The following is a 17,446-nucleotide window of genomic DNA, read 5'->3' as shown; positions in this document are numbered from 1 at the left end:
GCATTGGCAGGGGTTAGTCTCTTCCCCTTTGTTCTTCTCGGGAATCCCCCTTTCTTTCCCTTCCCCTCTCCTCCCTTCCCCCCCGGGGATCTGAGAGGCCTGTGCCCATGAAGTCGGGCAGGGGCAGCAGCAGCCTGGCTCTCCCCCTCTCCCCCTGAAGCCAACAGCAGAGAACAAGAGACTTTCCCCCTTCCCCACGGGGGCTGCGGTGAGGTGTCTGGGGATAGGAAGGTCCTCTTGTCCCCACTCAGTTACTGAGTAACTCAAAGTCATCTCTTCTTCCAGACTAAATAATGTCAGTCTGGACCAAAGTTGTATATATATATTTTTTATGATATTAGTCAAGTGCTTACTATGTGCCAGGTTAGATCGTGGCTCAGTGGAAAGAGCCTGGGCTTTGGAGTCAGAGGTCATGAGTTCAAATCCCGGCTCTGCCACCAGTCAGCTGTGTGACTGTGGGCAAGTCACTTCACTTCTCTGGGCCTCAGTTACCTCATCTGTAAAATGGGGATTAAGACTGTGAGCCCCATGTGGGACAACCTGATTCCCCCGTGTCTCCCCCAGCGCTTAGAACAGTGCTCTGCACATAGTAAGCGCTTAACAAATACCAACATTATTATTATTATTATTATACAAGCTAATCAGGCTGGACACAGTCCGTGTCCCATATGGGGCTCACAGTCTTAATCCCCATTTTACAGATGAGGTAACTTAGACACAGAGAAGTGAAGTGACTTGCCCAAGGTCACCCAGACAAGTGGAGGAGCCGGGATTAGAAGCCAGATCCTTCTGACTCCCAGGCCCGTGCTCTATCCACTGGGCCACACTGCTTACGTGCATTGTTTTTGACCTGCTCCTCAGGCTTCCTTCTAGTTTTTACCTAGCCATTTTCAAAGGCGGTCTCTGAAATGGGCCTTGATCCTCACACGGGGATCTGTTTGTTTCCTGCCCTCCTTGAATTTATCGATCAGCCATTCACTCAACCACTTGTATTTATTGAGTGCTTACTGTGTGCGGAGCACTGTATTAAGCACTTGGGAGAGTACAATACAACAGAGTTGGTAGACACTCTCCCTGCCCACAGCGGGCTCACAGTCAGGTTGTCCATTCTGCTTTATTCCTTGGGGTTTGGTCACCCACAGTAGAATTTCCCGAATTTACCGTAGGGTTCAGGCCCTCCCCGAGGTCAAGGCAAATTTAACTTCCCCTAGTTTTGGGCAATCCATCTCTGCCACAGACATAATTAAAACCCTCTTCACGAGGCGAGCCGGTCTGCCTCCCAAGTCCCCCTTCCCTTTCTTAAGCAGACACTTCTCGTTCCAGATCAGGAGGCTTTCTCCCCGCGATATGACCCCACTGTTGAAGAATCGAAAACATCCTTTTCGACACCACTCACACAGCCAGAGGTTCATCTCCAGAATAATTCTGTCAAAGCCTTTCCCCTCAGTCACTCTCCCAAGCTGTTCGTCCAGTGCTCTGCATATAGTAAGCACTTAGAAATACCATGGATTGATTGATGGGATGGATAAATAAGAACACTCCCTAAGCCCCTTTCTCCCAACCTCCCCAAGCGCCAAAGTCACCTGTGAAATAAGCACCCCAAGTTGTTCCGCCCCTCGGCTTGGTGATGCCTATCAAAGCTCTATTGGAATTTCCATTTCTCTGCCTAAAACGGGAGATTCTTAGGAGCGTTCTTTTGCCCTTCAAAAACCCGGTATTCTAATGGACGGGTCGATCGTTCCGTGTGAATTGGCCCTCCGACGGCACTTCCTTCCTTGGTAGGTGAGCGCCAAGCTGTGGCCCGGTCGACCTGGACTTAACCTCTGGCTCGTCGCTGTTTTATGTTCCACCAGATAAATGAAACATTTTCCTTTCATAGAGTTTAAACGGAATAATCAAGTGTTTTCCTTTGCTAAGAAAGCATCTGCATTCTGGTGCTTTGAATGAGCAGAGAATCGCTTTACTATTCCGTTAGATCTCTCTCGACAAGCCACACTGTCATTTTCTTCAAATTGACTAGTTTCTGTTGTTCGTTTCTAAATCTCTCTTCCCCCAGGGAGCCTAGGGGAAGGAAAGACCTTGTCGGTTCTGTTACTGGAACACAAAGAGGACTTGATACAGATTGTAGCACAATTGAGACCCATCGTGGAGTTCCTGGAAACAGCAGAGGAGGAATTCATGAACAGCATAGAGAAAAGGGTAATCGTCTAAAGCGGATGGGAGAATGAAGGAGCGCGGGGGCCGGCAGGAAAGACGATGGGGTGGTGTTATTTAAACCGCTGGGACATGACTTTTTGGCTCCGACTTGCCCTGCTGTCACTGCGGGGTCTTCAGAAACATCAGCGGTGAATTCCAAAGATGACAACGAAATGGTGTTGAGTCTGGGAGGAAGAGCGGAAAACTCTTACTATGGAGGGGGGTTCCGCCTTCGAAACCCTGCGGGCACCAGTTCCGGAGAGGAGATGTTGTCTTCATAAGTAATCAAGGCTCCGTGAAGCTACGGATCTGCCTCCTCAATCCCCCGGTGACTGCATTTGGAGAAATTTTGGAGAGTTCGATTCTCTAGGCTGACAAGTATTTGCGTTTTTCGCGGGTGGGTGTCCGGTGGCCGACGGGGAGTCTTCCGAACTCGGGGATCAGCCTCCCCAAGAGGTCCAGGAAAGAAAGGGCTTGGAAACGAGGGGTGTATCAACCAGAGCTCAGCTACTGAGAATCCCAGAGCTGGGAGGTGGGAGATTGCATATACCAGACCGGATTTTTGCAGTCATCTGGTGGGTACCCCTGTTCCCTTTTTTTTTTTAAGAAGCCCCCCCCCCCCCCCCCAATGGTATTTAAGTGCTTACTATGTGTCAAGCATTGTGCTAAGCTCTGGGGTAGATACAAGCTAATCAGGCTGGCCACAGTCCACGTCCCATGTCAGGCTCACTTTTATCAATCCCTATTTTGCAGATGAACTAACTGAGGCACAGACAAGTTAGGTGATTTGCCCGAGATCCTACAACAGATCAGTGGCGGAGCCGGGGTTAGAACCCAGGTCCTTCCGACTTCCAGGCCCGTGCTCTGTCCACTAGACCACGCTGCTTCTCTTGAATGAAATAGGGACAACTATTATGTCTCCATAGGGGATTGCGAGTTTTTACTTTAAGAACCCATCAAGTACTTCTTGATCTCCCTGGAGAGAAACACTCTATAAAATACAAGGGGGTTTTATTGCTATCTCAAAGTTGTTTTATTAACTATCTATCTGCTGGCCGGTCCCCATTTAACACACGGGCCTAGAGGTCAGTGAGTCTCCCCCAATTAAAAATAAAGCTATCTGTTACCGATTTGTACATTCCAAGTGCTTAGTACAGTGCTCTGGACATAGTAAGCGCTCAATAAATACTATTGAGTGAATGAATGAATGAATAAATGAATGAATGAAGGAAAGCTACAAGGAGACAACAGGCTTTCAGCCTCCACTGGGACACGTGGAGAAAGGAGACACAGATAGCTCTAACTGATGCTTGGGTGCTGGTAATCGGAAGTTATTGGTCCACATGACGACGATGATGATTGTATTTGTTAAGCGCTTACTATGTGCCGAGCACTGTTCTAAGCGCCGAGTGCTATTCTAAGCACTGGTTACCTCGTGCCTGTTAACTACCGGCGTGGCTCAGTGGAAAGTGCCCGGGCTTGGGAGTCAGAGGTCATGGGTTCGAATCCCGGATCTGCCGCTTGTCAGCTGGGTGACTTTGGGCAAGTCACTTCACTTCTCTGGGCCTCGGTTACCTCATCTGGAAAATGGGGATTAACTGTGAGCCTCACGTGGGACAACTTGATTACCCTGTATCTACTCCAGCGCTCAGAACAGTGCTCGGCACATAGTAAGCGCTTAACAAATACCAACATTATGATTACCAATTCAGGGGAATTCATTGAGTGCTTACTCTGTGCAGAGCACTGTACTAAGCCCTAACGCTGATGCTCACTAACTGCTTTTGATGGTGTTCATTCACTGAGACTCCTGTCTCTAGTGGGATGAAGAATTTGTGCCAGAGGAAGGCTTGGGGTCCTTTAGTTGTTTTTTATGGTATTTAAGTGCTTATTATGCGCCGGCCACTGTACTAAGCCCTGGGGTAGATACAAGTTGATCAGGTTGGACACAATCCCCGTCCCAGTGGGGGCTCACGCTCTTTTATCCCCGTTTAACAGATGAAGTAACCGAGGCCCAGAGAAGCGACTTGCCCAAGGTCAATGAGCAGACAAGCGGCGGAGCCAGAATTAGAACCCAGGTGCTTCGGACTCCCAGGCCCACGTTGTATCCACTAGGCCACGCAGCTTCCCCTGTGTTGACTTGGAGGACAAACATCAATAGGGAGCTGGTCCTTCACTTCTTCCTTAGTGCCTAGTACCGTGCGAGCCACTAAGTGGACACTAAATCAGTTCTCCTACCGCTCATAATTCCGGATCGAGACGCATCTGTCATTTCAGTACTGTTGGTGCTCTAACAGTAGCAAGGACAGCCAGTGCTACAGTCAGCAGTGGCTCCTGAAGTTGGGCTGGTATCGGGCCACCTTTGAGGATCTTAGGGCGACTGGGTGGGTTCTGGACTGGGCTGCCGGTCAGTTGGCCCTGGGGGACTCTGGACCGAACTGGAAGCCCAGCCCCGTGGACCAGTGGTCCACAGCCTCAGAGAAATCCCAGGTAGAATCAGATCAGGCTCGAGGACTCAGAGAGCCCAACGGCAGCTGGGTGTCAGTCACTCAGCCATTCGTATTTAATGAACGCTTACCGTGTGCAGAGCACTGTACTAAGTGCTTGGGTAGGAGTGTGGCGTAGTGGACGCTATACTTGGGGAAGCAGCGTGGCTCGGTGGAAAGAGCCCGGGCTTGGGAGTCAGAGGTCATGGATTTGAATCCCGGCTCTGCCACTCGTCAGCTGTGTGACTGTGGGCAAGTCACTTCCCCTGTCTGGGCCTCAGTTTCCTCATCTGGAAAATGGGGATTAAGACTGTGAGCCCCACGTGGGACAATCTGATTACCCTGTATTTCCCCTAGTGCTTAGACCAGTGCTCTGCACATAGTAAGCCCTTAACAAATGCCAACATTATTATTATTACTATTATTGAATCGAGTGCGTGCCTGGGAGTCAGAGGGTCATGGGTTCTAATCCCAGTTCCACCACTTGCCTGCTCTGGGACCTTGGGCAAGTCACGTAACTTCTCTGGGCCTCGGTTACCTCTTCTGTAAAACAAGGATTGAGACCATGAGCCCCACGTTGGACTGTGTCCAACTCGATTTGCTTGTATCCATCCCAGTGCTTAGTACAGTGCCTGGCCCATAGTAAACGCTTAACGAATACCATAATTATTATTATTGTTGGGAGAGTACAAAATGACAGACGCATTCCCTGCCCACAGTGAGCTTACAGTCCGAAGGACTGAATTTGCTCTCTTCTGGGCCGGCCCAGTTCACAAAATGGGTAAGGGACAAACAGTCTTACCCACTGCTCCAGATTGGAATGATGCCCCGCTGTCCTGGGCAGTTCTTGTTGGGTACCCTAAGCAGAGAAGCGGCGTGGCTTAGTGGAAAGAGCCCGGGCTTGGGAGTCAGAGGTCGTGGGTTCTAATCCCAGTTCCGCCTCTTGTCAGCTGTGTGACTTTGTGCAAGTCACTTCACTTCTCTGGGCCTCAGTTGCCGCATCTGGAAAATGGGGGCTGAAGACTGTGAGCCCCACCTGGGACAACCTGATCACTCTGTATCTCCCCCAGCGCTTAGAGCGGTGCCTGGCAAATAGTAAGCGCTTAACAAATGCCCTCATTATTATTATCGTCAGTGACTATCTCTGATCGTTGCTGCCGCAGGAGATTCTGAACTGCTGTGAGGGCGGAACAGCCAAGGAAGCTGTGGAGAATCTGCTGCAAAGAGTGACCGAAGAGAAGACAGTGTCTGCTGAGAGTTTGCTGAAACTCCTTCGGGCCGTGAAGACGTCATTTCCTCCCCTCGGACTTCTGCTGGACAGTTTGCAGAGGCAAGGTAGCCCGCCGAGCGACACGGGTAAGAGAAGCAGTGAGGCCTAGTGGATAGAGCCCGGGCCAGGGCGTCGGGAGGACCGGGGCTCTGATCCCGGCTCTGCCACTCGTCCGGCTGTGGGCGACCTTGGGAGAGTCGCTTCGCTTCTCTGGGCCTCAGTTCCCTCATCTGGAAAACGGGGATTAAGACGGTGAGCCCCGCGTGGGACAGGGACTGTGTCCAACCCAGTAAGCTTGTATCCACCCCAGAGCTTAGTACAGCGCCTGGCACATAGTAGGCACTTGACAAATACCACAGAAAAGAAACCAAACCCATATCGGTTGGCCATCAGCCCGTGGGGGCAGACCATGATCCGACATTCTCCGGAAGGATCCCGGAACCAATCCGGTCCCTGTGAGGGGTTGAGGGGGCAGGGGTGTTGCCGAACCAGACTGCCAAATGTCGAACAGCAATGGAGCCTTGGCGAAAGGGCCCAGCTCGTGGATCGGAGCTGTGGGCGATGTGGGAGGGAGTATGGGGGAGGGAGAGGAAAAGAGGAGAGGGTAAGAGAGAGAGAGACATACCACAGCACTTTGGAAGGAGTGTCATTTTTTAAGAAACATCAGTTTGAGGGCGATGGCCTTTTTGGGAGGTCTATAATTTGCACCAGAGATTAGTCTCTGTTTCAGAATACTTATGGGTAAGAGGCAACGACTGTGGGCTCCAAGAGAGGCCTAGTGGAAAGAGCCCAGACGTGGGACTCGGAGGACCTGGTTTCTATTCCCGGACTATGCCACTTGCCCTGCTCTGTGACTTTGGACAAGTCACTTTAGTTCTCTCTGCCTCAGTTTCTCCATCTGTTAAATGGGGATTCGACACCAGTTCTCCTACTTTGATTGTGCGCCTCTTGGGAACAGGGACTGGGTCTATCCTGATTGACTGACATCTACCCTAGTGCTTAGAACAGTGCTTCACAAATACTGCAAGAAATACTACAACCATTAATTTAGGAAATTAAAGCAATGGGGCAGTCAGGATCCTTGCGTGCTCTTAACAAGGCCTTAGCGGCTTGACCCATCTCAGCTCGAACCACAGCCAGGCTTTTTTCCTCAGGCCTCCGGTAACTCCCTCTTCAAGGGTTACCGATTTGTATATTCAGTGTCCAGTTGATTTTTTTGGTTCTCTATAAAAAATAATGATTATCTTTCCGTTTTTCCATATCTGCAGCGGGAGGTTTTACGATCCACATTCCAGAAGCTCCTCTTTGTTCAGTCGTATTTGAGCGCTTACTGTGTTCAGAGCACTGTACTAAGCGCTTGACCCTAACCAGTCTGCTCTGGCGTGTGATTCCAGACCTGAGACCTGCAAAGACTCAGACCCCTCTTAACTCTGCTGACTCTCTTTTGGGAGGTTTAGGAGGAAAGCGCATTTGTAAACCAACCACCAGAGTAAGGATAATCTCTGCAAAAATGTGTTCCATTTCATCCTTTGATAAGGTGAAAGTTTGGTACGGTTGAAAAGAAAGGGAGCCTTTCGTCAGGAGTGTCTCTGTTACCCGCCATCTCATCAGGGCTGACGTGCAGGTTTCCTTCCTCTCTCTTCCTTTCTCTCTGGACCCCGCATTTGAATGCTGACCTAGGTTATTCCCTGTTATTCCACTTCTGAAGCCACTACGAGCAGAACCTGCCCCCGATTTGCCCCCTGATCTGTGACCTTTGCACATTTGATATTCGCCCCACCCTCAACCCCACAGCATTTATGTACATGTCTTCAAATTATTATAAATTACTTATTTATTCACATTAATGTCTGTCTCCCCCTCTAAGCTCGTTATGGGCAGGGAACGAATCTGCTTATTCTCTGGTACTTTCCCAGGCGCTTAGAAGAGTACTCTTAGAGAAGCAGCGTGGCTGAGTGGAAGGAGCCCGGGCTTGGGAGTCAGAGGTCATGGGTTCGAATCCCTACTCTGCCACTCGTCAGCTGTGTGACTGTGGGCAAGTCACGTAACTTCTCTGTGCCTCAGTTACCTCATCTGGAAAATGAGGATTAACTGTGAGCCTCACGTGGGACAACCTGATGACCCTGTATCTACCCCGGCGCTTAGAACAGTGCTCTGCACATAGTAAGCGCTTAACAAATACCAACATTATTATTACTCTGCTCATAGCACTCAATAAATACCACTGAGTGATTAGTTGATGAACGATTTCCATTGCCTGCTAGGGATCTGCTTTTAAAAGGCTTGGCCTTCTTGCGAGCAAGGAACGTGTCTATTAACTCTGTTATAGAGTATGCTCCCAAATGTTTAGTACAGTGCTCCGCACACAGTAGTGCATAGTAAATACTTTGGATGCTGGTGTTAAAGTCGTAGAGCTGCTCCAGAGAAGTAAAAGGTAGATTTAGGCAGCATCGGTGAATGCTTATTGATTGGCCTAGTGGATAAGAGCAAGGACCTAGGTTCTAATGCCCGCTGCGCCACTTGTCCGCTGCATGACTTTGGACAAGTCATTATCTTCTCTGGGCCTAGGGTTTTCTTACCTATAAAATGGGGGATAAGACTGAGCCCCACATGGGATGTGGACTGTATCCAAACTGATTATTTTAAGCTTAGTACAGTGCCTGGCACATAGTAAGTGCTTAAAAGATATCATTAAAAACCGAAAATGAAAAAAAACCCACCTTCCCCCTGCTTTCTACGGGGGCCATTTTCTGTCCGGCATCATTGGAATGGAAACGTCCTTTTCAGTTCGGCCGAGCCTCGGCGATTATGGGACCGACCTACTGAGGCGTTACCTTGAAAACCTCTCCGAAATCTTCACGGACAATCAGGTGTTACTAAAGGCCATCTCAGCCGCACCGAGTTTAGCTCCTGGAGAGAGGGAGGTAAGAAGGGTGTGTGGGGGTCGGCGTGTGTGTCCGTGTGCTTTCGTGGTGGCGGTGGAGACCTACGGTCCCCTGGCGGGATGAGGGCGGGAGACTCTCACGTCATCCCCTCGACACTTGTGCTGCCTCAGTCCTGCGTCTGTGAGCCCTGGTCACCACGTGGCCTAGTGGAGAGGGCAAGGGCCTGGCAGTCAGAAGGTCCTGGGCTCTGATCCCGGCTCCGCCACTTGTCCGCTCTGTGACCTTGCTCAGGTCACTTCACTTCTCTGTTCCTCAGTTACCTCATCTGTAAATGGGACTGTGTCCAACCTGATTTGCCTGTACCCACCCCAGCACTTAGTACAGCACCTGGTACCTAGTAAGCGCTTAACAAATACCACAGTCATCATCATCACCACGTACCCCTTCCTCCCTAGCGTCCTAGAATGCCAGAACCCTGGGCGTCGGTGGATCTTGGGGAGCTGGACCGTGGGAGGCTAGGACTGGAGTGGACTCTCTGAGCCCATCTCGAAGCCACAGGGAGTGGTTGGGGGGACCCTAAAGCCCTTGGGGGGTTTAAAATTGTATAAAGGTGGTCCACCACACCCAGGCCAGGGCATCCAGCAGCAGCGCAGGGCTTCTGAGCGTGTGGGTGCTTGTGTTTTGCAGGTTATGGACCGGCTGGTAAGAAACGTTGCTGGCTCGGGCGGCTTCAGCTCCCTGGTCTCGGCAGTGCTAGAAGATCACACGCTCTCAGGGGCTGCCATTTGGCAGTTGTTGCAGGCAACTGAAGAGGCAGGGTTTCCCCTGAACCTGCTCATGGAGGAAATCCGGAAGGAGCCCGGGGCGGACTTCTTCTTCCAAGCCGGTAACGCCTCTGGGCCCTGCCGTCTTCCAACACCTTCCCTAATCCCTGCCCGGAAAGTGGACTTGCTGTCGTTATGTTGTCGATCATTCTGTGGCGTTTCTTGAGAGAAACAGTGTTTAGAGAGGCAGCGTGGCCTAGGGAATAGAACACCGGTCTGAGAGTCAGAAGGACTTGAGTTCTAATCCCAACTCTGCCACGTGTTTGCTGTGTGATCTTGGACAAGTCACTTCGCTCAGTCAACCAGTTATATTTATTGAGCGTTTACTGTGTGCAGAGCACTGTACTAAGCACTTGGGAGAGTACGATATAACAATAAACAGACATATTCCAGGTCCACAACCAGCTCGCAGTCTAGGAGGGGAGACGGATATAAATATAAATAAATAAATTAAGGAATTGTACATGATTGAGTTACTGTGGGCAGAGCCCTGTATTAAGACTTTGCGAGAGTACAATACAACAATCAATCAGTTACTTCTATTTATTGAGCACTTATTGTGTGCAGAGCACTGTATTAAGCGCTTAGGGGGGTTGGTAGACCTGTTCCCTACTCACAATGAGCTCAGTCTAGAGGGGGAGACAGACATTAGTATAAATCAACGACTGATATGTACATAAGTGCTGTGGGGCTGAGGAGGGGGTGAATTCAGGAAGCAAATTCAAGGCAAGCGCAACTCACAGAGTTGGTAGACAGTGGTGCCCACGATGAGTTTAGTACAGTGGAAAGGCGAGCTGATAGTGAGATAAGGGAAGCAGCGTGGCTCAGTGGAAAGAGCCTGGGCTTCAGAGTCAGAGGTCATGGGTTCGACTCCCGGCTCTGCCACTTGTCCGCTGTGTGACTGTGGGCAAGTCACTTAACTTCTCTGTGCCCCAGTTACCTCATCTGTAAAATGGGGATAAACTGTGAGCCTCACGTGGGTCAACCTGATTACCCTGTTTCTACCCCAGCACTTAGAACAGTGCTCTGCACATAGTAAGTGCTTAACAAACACCAACATTATTATTATTATTATATTTAGTAAAAGGCCTTTAAAGGGCATTGGCTCAAAGGTTCTCCCCCTCAGACCTTCAAGGATAATTTATGTATTTATATTAATGTCTGTCTCCCCCTCTAGACTGTAAGCTTGTTGTGGGCAGGGAACATACCTGCTTATAGTTGCACTGTATTCTCCCAAGCGCTTACTACAGTGTTCTGCACACAGTAAGCCCTCAGTAAATACCACTGAATGAATCAAGCTTTTGCCCAAGCTGTCTTTAACGCTTGGGTCTGTCTCTGCTCCTGTCACTCTCCAACCTTTGAAGTCTTACCACAGGAAAGTAGCGTGACCTTGTAGGAAGAGGATGGGCTTGGAAGACAAAGGACCTGGGTTCTAATTCCAGCCCTGTCACTTGTCTGCTGTGTGACCCTAGGCAATTCGCTCACTCCTGGGCCTCAGTTACCTCATCTTTATAATGGGGATTTTTCCCTCTCCGCAGTCTCGCATTTCCTCCTGCTTTCAAGGCATATCTACCGGGATGTCCCACCGACACCACATTATGTCCAAAACAGAACTCCGTATCTTGTCTCCCTTTTGACTGAAAGTTTCTTGACGGCAGGGACTGCTTCTCTTCTCTAATGTGGACCCCAAGTCACTACCTCCCATGGTCTGTCTTCCATGTGGGCACTTGTCCACGGTCTGACAGCCAAGAATTGTTTCTGCTAACGTTCCTTGTGCTCAGCAAATGATCTTATGTGTAAATCATTCATTCAGTGGTATTTATTGAGGGCTTGCTCTGTGCAGAACGCTGTACTAAGAGCTTGGGAGAATGCAGTCCAACAGTAAGCAGGCATGTTATTGTTACAACAAGCTTACAGTCTAGAAGGGGAGATAGACATTAATATAAATACATAAATTATGGATATGTACAAAAGTGCTGTGGGGCTAGTAGGGGGGATGAATAAAGGGAGCAAGTCAGGGCGACCCAGAAGGGAGTGGGAGAAGAGGAAAGGAGGGCCTAGTCAGGGAAGGCCTCTTGGAGGAGATGTACTTTCAATAAGGCTTTGAAGGGGGAAGAGTAATTGTCCGTCGGATTTGAGGAGGGAGGGCGTTCCAGGCCAGAGGCAGGACGTGTTGAAGGGGTCGGTGAGGAGATAGATAGGATCGAGGAACAGTGAGAGGATTAGCATTAGAATCAATCGTTGGCCTTTTATTGAGCACTTACCATGTGCAGAGCTCTGTACTAAGAACTTGGGGGAGTACAATACATCAGAATTTTTAGACACATTTCCTGCCCTCAGTGAAATTATTTTCTAGAGTTCCATGGTTTCCTATAGCATTTTTATTCCCCAAAGCACTCTCACCTTAATTAGTTCACTTTAGCTTTCACAACAACTCCCTTGTGAGGTAGGTTGGAAGGGCAGGGGTTATCATCCCATTTTGCAGATGAGAAACTGAGGTACAGAGACGTTAAACGATTTGCCCACAGTCACAAGGCAGGTTAGCGGCCCAGCCCAAACTCAAACTGGGTCCCCTGGCTTCTAGACGGGTACTCGGCCACCTGCCCAATTTTTTTTAATGGTATTTGGTAACCGCTTACTGTGTTCCAGGCACCGTACTGAGCGCTGGGGTAAGTAATCATAATGGCATTGGTTAAGCACTTACGATGTGCCAGGCGCTGTTCTAAGTAAAAGCTAATCAGGTTGGACGTAGTCCGTTTCCCACATGGGGCTCACCGTCTTAATCCCCGTTTTACAGATGAGGGAACTGAAGTACAGAGAAGTGATGCGACTTGCCCAGGGTCTCACAGCAGACAGGTGACAGAGGCGGGATTGGAACCCAGGTCCTTCTAACTCTCAGGCCCATTCTCTATTTACGAGGCCATGCTGTTCTGCGTCAATTCTTCGTTTGCGAGGAGAATGGTCCCGTCTCTCCCTGTCCCCTGCACCCCCAATCCATATTCCAAGAGGGGACGGCGTCTTTGTCAGCAGGAGGGGAAGAGCTTGGGAAGGGGGACGGATGAAGAAGGGGTGCACGTGCTTCCACCACTGATGGTTTTCAATCCTCTTCCTTCAGTGGCCACCCGGGAAAGTATGGCCCTAGCCATCATCCTGCGGCACGGAAATCTGATCAGAGAGGCCTTTGAGCAGAGGGCTGTCCTTGAGGGCCTGGTGGCAGAAGAGGAGAGCCTGGCCGACGCCGTCCGAGAAGTACGGTGGGGTCGCCGTGGGGACGTCGCGGGGCTGGGGGCGAGGGGGAGGATCTGCCACCTTCGGGCCGCCCTCGCTTGCTGGAGGCTGCTCTGACTTTTTCTAAGCAGTCGTCGCCTTCTACAGGAGGGAAAACAGTTGGTCGCATTTCATGCCGATCCCATATCTGTATTGGCTTGCGCCACCCTTGAGGGCGACTTGCAGTGACAGCCTTCTCACGGTATGGCCACCATCCCCACCGAAAAATAGTTTGGAGAGTGTGAGAGTCGGGGAAGGTCCTCATCTCGTTGTGGGTTAATAATAAATAATAATAATGTTGGTATTTGTTAAGCGCTTACTATGTGCCGAGCACTGTTCTAAGCGCTGGGGTAGACATAGGGGAATCAGGTTGTCCCACGTGGGGCTCACAGTCTTCATCCCCATTTTACAGATGAGGGAACTGAGGCACAGAGAAGTTAAGTGACTCGCCCACAGTCACACAGCTGACAAGTGGCAGAGCTGGGATTCGAACTCATGAGCCCTGACTCCAAAACCCGTGCTCTTTCCACTGAGCCACGCTGCTTCTCCAGCGAAGGTGGGTTGTGATTGTTGTATTGTAGTCTCCCAAGCGCTTAGTCAGGGCTCTGCACACAGTAAGCGCTCAATAAATACAGTTGACTGACTCACCTGGCCTGAATAAGAAAGCCCCAGCTTGGACTGGCTGGCCTTTGATGACCAGGATGGACTTATCTAAGACCTGAGCACAGGTCCGACCCGGGGTTCTAGTCCCAGCTCTGCCACTTATCTGCTCTGTGACCTTTGGCTAAGTGACTTGACTTCCCTGGGCCTCATTTACCTAAACTGTAAAATGCGGACTGTGATTGTGTCATTAAGACTGCGAGCCCCATGTGGGACTGTGTCTAAACTGATTAGCTTGTATCTACCCAGCACTTAGATATTCACTTTCACACGTAGCCCAGAGTAAGCACTTAAATACCATTAAAAAAAAGCAAAAACGAGGCTCCTGACCTGGTTTCGAGAGGCAGGGGTTCTGGCTCAGCAGCCGACTCGCCTCGGGCCAGGGCCGGAACCACCGCCCCCCCGGTCGGTGCTGGCAGCGGCCGGCAGTTCTCGTCCAGGAAGTGTCGGGACGAATGCCTACCTTGGGGGTGTTTGAAACGGCCCCCGCTGAGCCCCAGCTTCCCACCTCATCTCCGGAGGCCCCCCGGGCACCCTGGGCAGGCCGAGGGTGAGGGTGAGGTAGGTGTGCGGCTCACCCGCGAGGGGCTCTGAGGCTGGGGGCCAGAGGAGCTTCCGCCTTGGCCCCGGGACCGGAGAGGGTGAGAGGAATCCCCGTGGCAGGCCTTACAGTGGCAGAGAAGGAGCCGAAGGTGCAGCAGCAGGGCACGCGGAAGAAATCCCATCGTACCCGGGGCCGGCGAGGGATCCGGGGCCCGCCGGATCCGGGGCAGATAATGAACTCGCCGCCCCCAGCTCCAGCCCCACCCCCTCAGCTCCAAGGAGTGAGGCGGGTGAGCTCCAACTCCCTGCTCTGTCCTGCCAGTCTCAAAGGGGCCATGGCCCTCCTGGCTCCGTGGAGCTCTTCCCCTTTTCCCTTTTCTGTGCCTCAGTTCCTTCATGTGCAAAATGGGGATTCACTATCTGTTTTCCTCCTACTTAGGCTGTGAGCCCCATGTGGGACCTGATCCTTTAGCTATGCCAGCACTTAATGCAGCGCTTGGCACATAGTGAGTGCTTAACAAATGCTATTATTATGATTGTTATTATTATCATTCCTTGCCCCCATGAGCATAGAGGCGTGTCGTTCATGAAAAAAAGTCAAGCATTCCCTTGTGTGGAGCACACCTGCAGTGCACACCCCAAACACTTTTCTCCCTTTCTGCAATTCCAGTCTTCTTGCCTTTTGTCCTTGAGAAGCAAATGGCCTAATGGAAAGAGCACAAGTCCGAGAACCAGAGGATCTGGGTTCTAATCCCGGCTCTGCCGATTTCTTGCTTTGTGACCTTGGGCAAGTCACTTCACTTCTCTGCACCTCAGTTCTCCTGCTTCCCTCCTATTTAGACTGTGAGCCTCATGCAGGACAGGGACTGCATCCAACCTAATTAATTTGTATCTACCCCAGCGGTTAGAACAGTGTTTGACTATAGTAAGCACTTGAAAAATACCATTTAAAAAAATATGGGGAGGGTCTTCCACCGAGCACGTGGGGAAGATCAGCTCATAAGAAGACCTCTATTTGCCTTTCCAAAGACCCTATGCCCCCAAGCCCCACCATTAAAAAACATCAAACCTGAAGCTAAATAACATGGAAAACTGTAATGGAAAAAAAAATAAAAAATGATTTAATCTGTTGAACACTCTGACCCTTTCTGTTTCTTTAGCTTCTGAGTATTCCCAGTGAGGGAGGCAGTGTTGAAGTCTCTCTAAAAGCAGCTTTGAGCCGAGCCCTGCAGAAGTCCGTTCCTGCCATCAAGATCTGCCAACTTTTATACAGTGTTTCCGAGTCCTTCCCAGGTCTGCAGCCCGTCATTCAAGAGTTAGAGCACTTGGGTAAGTCGGGAAGAAAAGCAGATAGGGGTGGATGACCCCAGAGTCGGGGGGGCTTGAGTCGACCATCTACGAATTCCTCAGAGGGGGAACAGTCCTTCCCTGACCATGTGGCCCTTATTTATGCCTCTCTCTTATTTATTTATCCCTCTCTCCCTCTCTCTCTCTGACTCTCTCTCCCTCTGCCCTCTTCCTCTCTCTCTTTCCCTCTCTCTTTCCCTCTTTCTCACCCTACCCCCCTCCTTCTTCCCTCTCTCCCTCCACCCCTCCATTCCAATCGTACAGGTCTCCTTCCCGAGGAAACTGAGGAGAAGACGGCTGGTCTCCCAAGGCGGAAGACGTCCGCCGAATCTCCGAGTGAAACAGTGGCCAGAGAGGAGGAGCTTAGGTCGGAATCGACGAGAGACAACCCGGATGGAGAAGGAAGCAACGGAGAGAAGACCGGCTCCCCGGAGGCCGTGCCAGAGAAAATCCCCGGCTCCTCCCCATCCTCCTCCAAGAAGAGCTTCGTCTGCCAAGCCTGTAATAAGAGCTTCCATTTTTACTGCCGTCTGAAAGTTCATGCCAAGCGGTGCCGAGTGGCCAAGGGGAAGCAGATTCAATGCAAGGAATGCAATGAGACCAAGACCTCCAAGAAGGAGTTAGAAATGCATCAGCAGGAGGCCCACGGTGGCACCGGAACGGCAGCGGGGCCCAAAAGGAAGAAGAAGAGGCTCCCGGTGACGTGTGACATCTGCGGAAGAGAATTCGCTCACGCTTCAGGTAGATGGGCTTCCTAGCTGGGAATCGGTCAGTCAGTCGTATTTCTTGAGCGCTTACTGAGTGCAGGGCACTGTAGTAAGCGCTTGGGAGAGTATACTATCCAGACACATTCCCTGCCCACAACAAGGTTACAGTCTAGAGGGAGATATCAGGGTCACACCCGTAGGTGCCTGTAACCGTCAGCTGGGAATATATTTTGGATAGTGAGCATCAGGTTTCACTGACCGTGGGCAAGTCATTAACTTCTCATTGTCTCTGTTTCCTCATCTGTTCCTAATTACTTAGTGTGCCCCATGTGGGACAGGGACTGTGTCCGACCTGATTAACTTGTATCTACCCCAGTGCTTAGAACAGTGCTTGGCACATAGTAAGCGCTCAACAAATACCATCATCATTATTATAATTATTATTACGTAAGCTCGTTGTGGGCAGGGAATGTGCCTGCTTATCGTTGTAGCGTACTCTCCCAAGTGTGCTCTTCACACAGTAAGTGCTCAATAAATAGGATTAAACAAACGACCGAGCACAGTGAGTGCCGATCAGATATCACAGTTATTAATAGTACTGAACCAGCCTGGGCTTCCTGAGCTGCTGCATGGAGTTGATTCAGACAAGAACAGGAGCACGTTTACTTAGCAGGCCTCGCCCACTGTACTAAGCGCTTGTCTTATGCCATCGAGTCATTTCCGACCCACAGCGATGCCACAGACACATCTCTTCCGGAACGCCCTGCTCTCCATCTACAATCGTTCTGGTAGGGTAAAAATATGGAAGCGATTTACCGTTGCCCTCTCCGCGCAGTAAGCCTGAATCTCCACCCTCGATTCTCTCCCAGGCCCAGCACAGGGGAGATCTGATGATCTTCCACTCGCTAGCCACTGCCCAAGGTAGGATTGGAAAGGATAGGCCTCTGCTTGACTCTCCCTCCCGTAGCAGAGAGTGATAGAGGACTGGAAACTCTCCGGGAGTGACCCAGAGAGGAATAAACGCTAAGGAGAGTACAGTTAACAGAGTTGGTAGACACATTCCCTGCCCATGACGATTTAAAGATTCAAAGTCCAACACAAGTCACAGCACAACCTCAGATAGAATTTCAACCCATCAGCCCCTCCGTGGTGTCAATCTATATCTCTCACCTATCCTGGATAGGCTGTTTCGGCAAACGTAAGCCCAGCTTGCTGGTATGTCCCCGTTCTCTCCGTCAGGCAGCAAACCGATTCCCCACAC

General features: G+C 50.6%; 1 protein-coding gene across 6 annotated transcripts in view; it reads left to right on the top strand.

Annotated features, from left to right (window-relative positions):
- Positions 1 to 17,446, top strand: part of ZBTB40 (zinc finger and BTB domain containing 40) — a 57,852-nt gene that overhangs the window by 26,639 nt on the left and 13,767 nt on the right. For all 6 annotated transcript variants that reach the window (XM_029066497.2, XM_029066498.2, XM_029066502.2 and 3 more), the window contains 7 exons: positions 2,057 to 2,199; positions 5,846 to 6,038; positions 8,740 to 8,876; positions 9,525 to 9,723; positions 12,777 to 12,910; positions 15,292 to 15,460; positions 15,743 to 16,219. In XM_029066497.2, coding sequence (XP_028922330.1) covers positions 2,057 to 2,199; positions 5,846 to 6,038; positions 8,740 to 8,876; positions 9,525 to 9,723; positions 12,777 to 12,910; positions 15,292 to 15,460; positions 15,743 to 16,219 — 1,452 coding nt within the window. The remainder of the gene's footprint in view (positions 1 to 2,056; positions 2,200 to 5,845; positions 6,039 to 8,739; positions 8,877 to 9,524; positions 9,724 to 12,776; positions 12,911 to 15,291; positions 15,461 to 15,742; positions 16,220 to 17,446) is intronic.

The sequence above is a fragment of the Ornithorhynchus anatinus genome, chromosome 5, assembly GCF_004115215.2.
Source record: "Ornithorhynchus anatinus isolate Pmale09 chromosome 5, mOrnAna1.pri.v4, whole genome shotgun sequence".
Taxonomy (NCBI): domain Eukaryota; kingdom Metazoa; phylum Chordata; class Mammalia; order Monotremata; family Ornithorhynchidae; genus Ornithorhynchus; species Ornithorhynchus anatinus.
This window is presented reverse-complemented; position numbering and strand designations above follow the sequence as displayed.